Source organism: Osmerus eperlanus, chromosome 19 (assembly GCF_963692335.1).
Source record: "Osmerus eperlanus chromosome 19, fOsmEpe2.1, whole genome shotgun sequence".
NCBI lineage: Eukaryota > Metazoa > Chordata > Actinopteri > Osmeriformes > Osmeridae > Osmerus > Osmerus eperlanus.
The window spans coordinates 12,240,368-12,251,632 of NC_085036.1; the positions used below are offsets into that span (position 1 = coordinate 12,240,368).

Sequence of the window (11,265 nt, forward strand, 5' to 3'; positions counted from 1 at the left end):
TTAAAAAATATAAACAGTAGAAGTTAGTATGTAAAAACCGGGTATATCCTCCACAGGGAAATACACATATTGCCTAAGCTTGAGGAGTGATTGGTATGGGAGTGACTTGGTGTAATGTGACATTGACCTCTGGTAATCATCCCTTAACTTCATTGTGAAACTGAAAGTAAGATGTCTGTAGACATCATTAGTAGTGCATACTAATAATTTATTCTAAATCATAGTTAACACAGGAAGATGGGGTAGGATAAGGGCACTGAAACAATATGTAGGCCCAATAATAGTGGAATGATTCTCACCATTGCTGCTTCTTGTTTGGTTTCTGTTACAAAACCAACATTTTTGGTACTATTGATACTTAAATGAAGTGACAAAAAACCACAACACAAAAGACAACTGATAAAAACAGCTATCAATCAATGCCTTGTGCATAAGCAGTTCAGCTAGTGCTAGTATTTGTATACACAGAATGCATCTTCATTGACGTTAAAATGTGAACTAAGAAAGATATGAGAAGCACATAAGACCCATTAAATCAACAATTATCGTTTCAGATATTCTTCATTTATTTATTCAATTCATTTTCTTTACATGTTTTACATGGACAATGTAAACAGATTCTCAGTTATTTCAACACCTTGATAATTCATTTACTGTGACAGGAATGTGACTATTCGTTGACTGTGTGTGTTCAGTGGGACAGACACGGCAGTGGCCTACAGAACTGACAGGCAGTTGGTTTTGAAACACTGGCTGTCAATTCATAGGTCATCACCCTGCGCCCCTGAGCTCTCATTTAGCCGCAGCACCACTCGACACACTTAACGCTTCCGGAACATACACTCCTTTTTTTTTTCTAGAAACACAAATTGTGTTGTGTGAAATAACTACTGTAAACGTAGGTCAACTGTTCTCAATACAATTTCTCAAAAATACGGCACAGAAGCTTGAGAAAAATACGTTAATGAGCTGAATAAACAGGAGGTGTTTTTCATATTACACAAGAACAAAGTAAAAAGTCAGTGGCTTGTGTTGACCCTCTGCAGGTAACAGCATCTCCACTGGAACAGAGGCATCTTCCACATGGAGTTGCTGTTACACCCAGAGAGCACCAGTTCGTCACCTGCGCCTCACAGCTAACTCTGCCTCCTACTGGCAACTAACAGCACTGCATCCATGACTGCGCACACACAGACACACCTGCCGCAAACAGACAAAATATATTTTGCATGTGCCAGGCAAATAGTGTTGTGTTGCCTCTATAGTGAAAGAATACTATTCTGTTGTTTCAGGCGGTGGCATGAGTTCATACGATGATCTTTACCTGGGGAATACAACAAAAAAAACAGGAAACACAAATGAGTCACAACATTGGAATGATGAGGTTAGGTCAGGATTCTGACCCAGTGACTGTCATTTGGGACATGTGAGTTGCCAGCTACTGCAATTGACTTTGACCCGTCCCCTCCCCACTCCCATCTTTATGGTTGGCCATAGACGCCATCACAGCACACAATCTTCCAACAGAACGACCAAAGGGCCAAGGCCTGTCTAGATAACACCGTTTTTATGGTGGTTGTCAACACAAGGGTGCTTAGCAGAGAATGAACACACATTGGGTGTGTCTAGATGGTTAACCATTATGTTCATTTTTCTCCAACTCAGTTGCATTCGGTTTCCATATGCATTGTCCCTCATGGTCTGTGAGTCTGTTATTCATTGCTTTTTATTCTACATTACACGATCACGCTGTACTAAGTATCCCTCTGGTATCTCTGAAGACTTTGCCTGGTAATAAACCTCTTTCCATCTCCTCCATATCTTGGAAACAATAAAGCCATTTTAAAAGGGGGTGATGTGGTCTCTAAAACCTGCTGTTATCACCCTTTTTTGTCTTAAACAGCATTTTCTATTAAGTTTTGATTCCAGCATCTACTGTTGTATGTTGTTTTTGGAAAAACCTGATTCTAGTAGTTAGGAAATTGATAGACCTTTTTCATTGCTATGATCAATCTTCATAGTTCTACATAACAGAAACTGCATAGCAACCCAACTTGTTGATTGGAATTCAAACACTAATGAACATAATTTATACAAATTATTTTAAATCAATAATATCCGGCCATCTGCCTCCCTTCTCCCTCTTTCATAGACACACACACACACTCCACCCTCAGTTATTTTTGTAGCAATCAGATGAGCGCTAACTGCTAAAACATATCATTCAGCAGCAATTGCATGGCAGTTGTGTTACCATGTTGTGCAGGCCAAACTGAGGAAGACTCATGCTCTTTTATATTTCTGAAACCATATAAACCTCTTAACGGTTTTGAGTTTTCACAGCGCTTCACTTCCCTGAAGTTAGTTTGCACATTCATCTGATGAATCCTAGCCATAGCCATCTCTCCTCCTACAGACCCACATCTACATCAGGTCTAGAGAGGAGGGTTCAGCTCAGTGGTTAGAGCACTTGACGGCAAATCAAGCGGTTGCAGGTTCAAATTCTCCCTTATACTGTACGGCTCTTTGGCTAAAAGTGTCTGCTAAATGGTTATATTATCTTCACAGTTCCTGTTGCTGTTCAGCACACTTAAGGAGAGAACGAGCTAGAAGCTGAGGTCTGGTTTACAACAGGAGTTTCACTGACGGTGGTGGAGAGGGACGAGAGCGGAGCTGTACTCACCTTCAGACGAGGGCCCACGCAGCGGGCGGAGAGTTCGGAGGGGTTGGCTTTTAGATGTTTGCAAGAACAACACATGCCAGATGGCAGCAGTACCAGGGCACAGACGTGAAAACACAGAGGACAAGACAGAGACGACGAAAGACAAAGAAGGGAACAGACGAGTCTAGAAGCTAGAACAAGTTTAGGGGGCTGTTGTCAGCAACGCAATGGCAGAGAGGGTGAGCTGCCAGTTTAAGTGATCTGGAGTTAGAGTAAGGTTAATCATTCACTCCCAGTCAATATTTAACTGGATCAACGCCCTGCCCCTCCATCCAACATCCTGATTCCACATTGACTGACACACAAGGTAGGGCCAGGGTGAAACCTAACACTTTCTTCCCTTACAAAACTATGAATGGTGAATCAATGTTCTATACTGTCAACATACAACAAACGTAGCTGTAGACAGCTTTAAGGTCCACTCGCTGTAAAGTACTTTCCTATAATTTGTTGTCACATTTTGTTCGATAATGATTCAATCACCCGAAATATCCCATACAGGGTCAACTACCCGCATGACTCATCATAAGAGGTGATTTGTCATCACAGCCATGCAGTGTGCTTAGTGTAAGGGGCTGGACACCGCTCTCTTGAACTGTGACCCAAGTGAATACACAATTTATTAAGATTCTCATGCATAAACAGTAATGAGATTACCGTATTACATAAAAGTACACATTCTGCTAAATAATCTGCTCTTATTTTAGGTGCTCGCACATCATCTTATAACGGTGATTATTACCTTGAACCCTACACTCCCTTACACATATACACACACATACACACACAGGTGCATACACTATCACTATCAGTCACAGGGTCCTTATTACTGGAATAAGCAAAGATGAAATTCAGTGAGATAAGGCAGAAGGCAATAGTGCAAGAGGAAGATCAAGACGCTGGACTTTCAACACAAAACAAATAAGACAAGTTTATTATAGTATAATAAAAATGCCCTTTGATGTGTGTGTGTGTGTAAATGATTGCTGAAAATCAGGGTTAACAGGTACAAGGTTTGAATCATTACAGTGATATCTAATACCAATGTGTGGTGTGGTTGTGGGGTGCCATGCACAAGATCCTGCACCTGACCTTAGCTAGGCTCTTACAGCAAAACACTGCCTGCCCCTGAGCTTAACCAGTTGAGTTATGAGGCGTAAGAGCAAGGTACAAATCCACCAACACGTCCTCTGACCTCTGCAACGAATCATCACCTCTCACATCAACATCAAATGAAAACCTTAGCATTTTCTAAATGTTTATTGTTTCAATATGTTGGGGGGGGGGGGGGGGGAACGGACGACGGCAGTTGCTTTTTCTTTACAGTAACAACAGAAAAAACCCACATATGTTAGAAGTCACTTTCAGTTTATGAAATAAAGACTCCTGTTCTCATGTCTTCTGCATCCTCGCCCATACAAACGCTTTCTTATCTCAACCGGTCAAGGGAAGGTGTGTTTGAGTGTGCAGAGTCCAGCGCAGGCAGCTATGACATCATCTACGGTAAGGACACACCCATCACGTTACCCCTGAATCTGAGCAGTTCGATCTCATGACCACCGTATGAAACGCTAATACAGTTGACACTGCATGAAATGGAGCCAGACAGTAATACTTGGCAACATTTAATCAAACATGATCATATAGCTTGGCTTAGAAAAACTAATTCTTACTTATTTTTCTATATTGTATAGATTACTTTTTATAAACTGTATAATGCTGCCAACCATTGTCAGTGGTCATTTGGATTAATACACCCATAATATTATCAGGTAGACAAATATCCAAAGAAGTCCAAAATGTTAATTATGACAAAAAAAAACATTCATTTTACGCACACGCAAACAGAAATGACTAATGATAGAATCTGACTGAAGCTTTTTGTCAACTCGGTCAGGGTCGAGATAACTGGCTTAAAGAAAGAAACAAGTCAACTTGTATAAAATAGAATATCAGTATTTTATAATGTTGTAGCTAATACACTTCTCAACATTACGTAATATCACATTCAATACAAAGTTACTTTTGTGAACATATCAGATTACATACATTTTATCTGTGGAAAACAAAGTCTTGTATGGATCAAATATTTAATGAGGATAGTTAAATGAGCAAACTAAGTTGATGGCGATACAATGTGTAGCATGTAAAGAATAATCATTGTTTAGCACACGTTCATATCTTAATCTCTTGTCTCAGAGATCACAGTCCTCTCTTTCTCCACGCTCTGTCACTTCTGGACCACTTTTCTTTTCTTCTTGTCAATCTTCAACACTTTTGTTTTTGGTAATCTTTGCTACACTTTTCTTCTTGGTAATCTTTGCTACACTTTTCTTCTTGGTAATCTTTGCTACACTTTTCTTCTTGGTAATCTTTTCCACACATTCGGCAGTCTCCATCTCCTCTCCTTTCCTTTTCTCTGGCTTCTCCTGAACCTTCTCCATGGCGTTCCACACCTCCTCGTCCTCAGCCTCCTCCTTCACCTCCTCCACATCTCCTGGTTCTCCAGAGCCCCCCAGCTGGAGAACACAAAACAGAAGCTATTTCAATCGCTTTGTATTCAGTGATCATTACTATACATTAGTAATATCACACTTGGCAGGTTGATTATATTTATCATGCGCGCGGCCGAGAGCACAGCCTGGGGGACTACACTCAGTATTGTCTGAACTCCGCATGATACATGATTGTGAGCATTAAAGGCCTTTTTTAAATTGAAGCTTAAAATAGAACGTTAAAAATAAACAGACTCCTAAGAGCCTGATTCCCCCAGTGTGACTCTGCCCCCTACCTCGAGATCTCGGCTGGACAGGAGCACACAGTTGAGTCGTGACTTCAGATACACCTGCGAACGAGATGGAGGAGGTGAGAACCACTTATCACAGCACATAATTATAAACAACAGCTGAGTAAGTGGCATTTCTAAGGCCCCTTCGCTTTCCTTACTTTAAGTGTGCTTGAAAGCACTCATTGTGTGTGTGTGTGTGCATGTAAGTGAGAGTGTGCGCGTGTGTGTACCTTGTGTTGTAGAGAACTATCCTCCAGGCTGTGTACCCTTAGAAAGCGATCCAAACCGCAGGAAGCCACCAGAGGGAGAGAGGGGTGGCACTGCAGCCCCCGCACCCCCCCTGCCAGCCCTTTCAGACACCTACGCACCAGCCCTGCAGCGCATGGAGGGGGGAGAGGGCGGGGAGTGGGAGGAGGGGTTACACAACAAAAACACGTTATAGTCTGGGAGTCAAACGCAGACTCTCACACACACAGTCTAGATGCAGTAAGTAGGAACCCTGAACAAAAGCAAAAAATATGTTTATCTTTTAAGGAAATGTCCACATTAGATGTGGTGCACACCAAAAAATAAATGCGGGTAAAAAATAAAAACATAAACCACTAACTTAAGAACATTACATGAAGTAAACGCTTCCCCCCTCCCTAAGCAGCAGACATAATCGTGTTGCCTTCATTCACCTTTCCGCAGATCCAAAATGGCTATATGCCCCTGTGTGTTGCCCACCACAACACTGTCCTGGTTGGCAGGCAGGGAGAGGGCTGTGAGAGGGTACTCGCCAAACTGAGCCTCCAGGACCGGACGCCTCTGAGGGGAGGACGGGTCGTACACTCGCACCTAGTGCACAGGAAACACGACTATAGGACTCCACACAAGGTTATTTAGACTACCATCTGATGAATGAAAGAGAGAGACAAAGTGATAGAAATAAAGAGAAGGAGAGACAGAGAGGGAAAGAGAAAGAAAGAAAAGTACCGACCTGGTGGTGACCTGTGCAGGTGACAATCTTGTCAGAGTTTGGAATGAAAGCCATGTCTCTGACCCATTCCGGAACTCGTAAGTCCAGCCAGTCGTTACGCACCTGACATGTAAAACACACAACTTTAACAACTATCAAAGACGTTAGGCTGTGAAGAAAACACGACTTCTTCTAATACAAAAGAAGACAAACAGGTGAAAATTCCTGAAGAGTTGGTGTGAACGCTCACATTTTTGGAGGTGAATATGGCTGCGTCGGGTCTCTCCAAGTCCCACACCTTCAGGCCATTATCCTTCCCCCCCGTGGCCACCTGGTGGCGCTGTGAAGGGTTCTGACGCATCCGACACACATTCTTCCCGGCGTTGATTTCTACCTGGATACAGAGCATGGGTGGAACCTTAACTAGATCCAAAGGTGAAGACGGATTGTAATTGATGTGACACAGTCAGTCACTCACTGTGTCTGTGCTTCCTTCCTTCCACACCCTCAGCAGTCCCGACTCCACACACGTGATCAGAGAACTGCACGGACAGACAAGAGTTTAACCACTAATCCTTTACATTAACAGATATACACACCACACCTCACAGTACCATACTCAGTATACCCCATCCTCATGGTCTACCACTGAGCTATACCCATCCCCATGATCTACCCATCCCCATGGTCTACCACTGAGCTATACCCATCCCCATGGTCTACCCATCCTCATGATCTACCACTGCCCTATACCCATCCTCATGATCTACCACTGCCCTATACCCATCCTCATGATCTACCACTGCCCTATACCCATCCCCATAATCTAGCACTGAGCGAGACCCTTTACACATAAACAATATCTGCCAATATATCAAAATAGGAAATCTTTTAGTCCCTAATACCAGTATAGGCTACAAAACCAGGGCGGAGGTCATAGACCTACACTGGAGTGTCACTGCCCATACCTGTCTGTCACAGCAAGTCCTGTGAACCTTCCCTGGCCGATGTCCCCACACTGCCTTGTCTCAGTGAAGATCCCTTTCTCAGTGCTGAACGTTTTCACTGTACCATTCACCGAGCCCACCAACACCTGGAGGGGACAGGGGGGGGGGGGCGGATGAGGACCGGGCTCACCACTCATCCTCTCAACCACTCATCCTCCCGTGTGTCCGTCATCCACTTTGGTTCGGTTTTAACAGCAAGCTTTGACTACTGAGCAGCAGGTGTTCACTTCACACACACTTTAGGAACATTTACACACACACACTCGGACACCAACCTCTGTCTCTTGCTGGTCACCCCAGCACAGCGCGCACACCTCCTGGTCTCGGCTCAGACAGCTCATCTCACAGAAATTGAAAGCCTGTTTTTTGGATAGGCTGACACCTGAAGAAGAAAAACTATTTTGTGTATATAGTCATGTTGCCAGTGCCATTACAAAGGATAACAGGGAAATGGCATAAAGTGGGGATAAAATGGCCCCTAGCATACATTAGACTGCTCGACTAATATAGCTAGTAACGTTAACAACATGTCGTTAGTTAAAAAGTCCGGCGTCAGTATGAACTCTGTAGGCAACCCACGTGTAACATCTGGTAGCCTTTCTGTCTTGCTACAAAACTAACACAGAATTTCTGGAAGAAAACGTTGTTTTACCTTTCAGAATCCCTGTTTCCGATCCCACCCATATTGAACACACCTGACTTCTGTCTGCCATGGCAGGAAAGGTAGCGCTAGTTTGTAATAATAGTAGCTAGCTGTATAGCTAACAACAACAAGATTGCACGTTGCAGTGTGCCTGTAATGGCCTCCGAAAGTGTACAATGCCAACATGAATTTAGGTTCCGACCATTCCTGCCACGTTTAGTGAGGGCTATGTTTACTGTCATGAAATTACACTGATGGACCAAAAATACGAATGTAGATTAAGTAATATACGATAAATTAATAGCAAATAAGCCTTCCCAACCTTCTTCTGGTAATGCCTTCGTGTATTAGGCTACTACACATTTTTAACAGTCTAATACTGAGGCTTAGCTTATTAAATACTCCTACTTATTAATGGGGGTGAACGAACTTGTACTTGTACGTACTTGTTGAACAGCTTTATGAGAAAACCCTCATGCTTTTTACTGTTAAATGAAAAAACCTTTATGCTCCTTAATAAAACCATGCAGCAGGGGGTGCCCTCGAGCTTTAAACAATAAGATTATTTCAAGGCCGTTACAAAGAATCTCACAAAACTGAATGTCTATGAACATAAAAGCGGAAACACTTTAAACGAGTTGCATCACAGACCAAAGCTCATGCAAACCATTTGTAGTCTTCATGGTTGGTCTGGACTTCATACCCGATTAAACAACATTATTAAAGAACACCGTTAATTTATGCTGATGTTTCATGTTTTCTCTTTAATCTTACTGCTTTTTTACAATATGCATTTTGAGCATTTCTGCTTAATTGTGATAGTGACGGCAGAGGGAAATGTAGGGGAGAGAGAGAGGGGAGGACATGGCCTGGGCTAGAATCAAACCTGGGCCCCTGTAGTCAGGCCTTAGCCTCCTTGGTACGCTCTGTAACCCTTGAGACACTGATGCATCCTATCCTTACTGCTTGTACCATCTGTGGCGTACAGGGGAGATGAAAGAGGCAGACACAATGTGGCCCTCAATCAGGAAGGAAAAATGTGGACTTGATGCAGAGGATTCATGATGAGATTATGAGGTTCTGGTGAGGGTAGAAGGTGACCAAGGAGAAAGAGGCAATCACACAGTCAGTGTGATCTAAACCCAGAACCCAGGGAATGATCGTTTTGTAGCGTCACACATATGTGATTCTGAACATTCCAACCGACTATTTTCCGATAGACAAAAACTATATGACAAACGCTATAGTATGGCTTCAAAATTTACAATTAGGAGGCTAACAAGTAACACTAGCAGGTAGTAGCATTGCTACGAGTATTATGCTAGGTTGCTAGGTAACGGAAGCTAACTAAAACTAGCTAGCTTCCGTTTTGGAAAAATAACTCACTCCTTAAAAGGTTAAGGGAATCCTCTGAGCACGTTAGGGCCAGAGAGAGTGACAAAGGAATGACACTGAGTCATACGAAGCCACTTCTTGGCTTTCTGTAAGCGACGGACTAACAAGGTACGCACATCATGAGAAAGGCAGGAAAGAGATATGCAGAGGAGACATGAATACATAGAGAGAGATAGAAAGATAGAGAGAGACAGAGAGAGAGAGAGAGAGAGAGCGAGGAGAGAGGGAGAGAGTGCTAGGAGAGAGGGCGAGAGAGAAACAGAGAGAGACAGAGAGAGAGCGAGGAGAGAGGGAGAGCGAGAGAGTGCGAGGAGAGAGGGCGAGAGAGAAACAGAGAGAGACAGAGAGAGAGAGAGGGAGGGGTAGATAGAGACAAACAAGGGGGAATCCGACGAAAAAAATAAAAGATTCCGAGCTTCCCCTGCCCCCCTCATCCATCTCTGGGGAGCGAGGGATTACGACAACGGATAAAAGCAAGGGTAGAGGGGGAGAGGAGCAGAGAGGAAGAGAGGGAGGGAAATACTGTTGAATGTGCTTGATCGTCTTTTTTCTCTTTTAAACACACTGTAACATCTAGCAGAGTCAGAGAGGAAGAAGAAGAGAAGGAGGAACATTGGGGAGAATGTTTCTAGATCTGTCTTCAGAATCGTTTTCTTCTTTTTTTAGAGGAAGAGTGAAAATATAAGGGGAAGCTTTGGAAAAAAGAGAACAGGGAAGGGGAGGGTGAGGGACACGAGGAAGAGGGGAATTAATTAACTTAAAGACTTCTAAAGGCTGTGGACATTTTCTATCTTGAGAACAGGACTCTTCCAAAATAAGAACAAAAACATCACTCAGTATCTAAACTGTTGATTTTATGGCTTTTTTTCAACCTGAAACTGAGCAATGAAAAGCACGCATGCATGAAGAAGTGAGATGGACGCGACTGAGATAGATAGTGAGAGGCAAAACAGAGAATTCTGACATGGTGTCGACCCAAATTGACAGAGACAGAGTGGGGAGAGGAGAGAGTGGGATGTTTAGTGACAGAGGCATCTACTACCACATGCAGGTACACTCGAGTCACTTTTGAAATCTATTTAAATAAACAGCATTATCATCCCGATCATTCTCATCATCCTCACCATCATAGGTCATCATTTTCAGGATCATAAGACATCCATAATGTGCCCATCTTTCATCATTTCCTCCAGACACCGTCCGCGAGGGGAGACTGTAATTTCTGTCTCCTCTGTTGATGACTTTGCCAATAAGGAAATATATGGAAAACTTCAATATTAACTGTAGTTGTTGGATTTTATGTTTTCATCATTTGAGTGATTTGACTCATTTGAGTTATTTTAATTGCTTATTTGATTCATTTGTAGATTGATGATCTATGTGTATATTACAAATTAACAACTATAATTGTGAGATCATTCTTTTGGGGCTCATGGATGCAATGAAAAGTTTTTGAATAATAACCAGCTCTCATTTGAATAGGCATGACTGTAAATGGTATTGTACAATCTGTCTGGTCGATATTCTGTATAACTGCTGAAATAAAATAGTTTACAAGATCCCATAGCCCTTATCTCACTGTTTAGCTTACCACAAATGTTTACAAATGAAACCAATATGATAAAAAAATAAATGCCATCACGGTATATAATTGCGATTGATTGCAAATCACTTTTCCCCAAAACTACTGAATAATCACAAGTCATTTCATCTCTCGCCTCATAGAAACATTTATCACTCGCAATCAGGGAC

The 11,265-nt window shown here is 42.5% G+C and overlaps 2 protein-coding genes across 2 annotated transcripts in view; one reads left to right on the plus strand and one right to left on the minus strand.

The window, feature by feature from the left end:
- Positions 1-4,026: 4,026 nt before the first annotated feature.
- On the minus strand, positions 4,027-8,290 carry wdr74 (WD repeat domain 74). Its single transcript, XM_062486000.1, has 10 exons — positions 8,128-8,290; positions 7,751-7,857; positions 7,437-7,561; positions 6,947-7,010; positions 6,719-6,862; positions 6,490-6,591; positions 6,191-6,347; positions 5,741-5,883; positions 5,514-5,567; positions 4,027-5,241 (listed from the first exon to the last, which is right to left on the minus strand). Exons 1-10 carry the CDS (start codon positions 8,186-8,188, stop codon positions 4,984-4,986), a joined length of 1,215 nt encoding a protein of 404 aa, XP_062341984.1. The 5' UTR covers positions 8,189-8,290; the 3' UTR covers positions 4,027-4,983.
- A 1,623-nt stretch (positions 8,291-9,913) lies between these two features.
- cnih2 (cornichon family AMPA receptor auxiliary protein 2) overlaps positions 9,914-11,265 on the plus strand; it is an 8,054-nt gene continuing 6,702 nt past the window's right edge. The window contains exon 1 of the mRNA XM_062486133.1: positions 9,914-11,265. This exon is cut by the window's right edge and continues 579 nt beyond it. The gene's annotated coding sequence lies outside the window, so the exon portion shown is untranslated.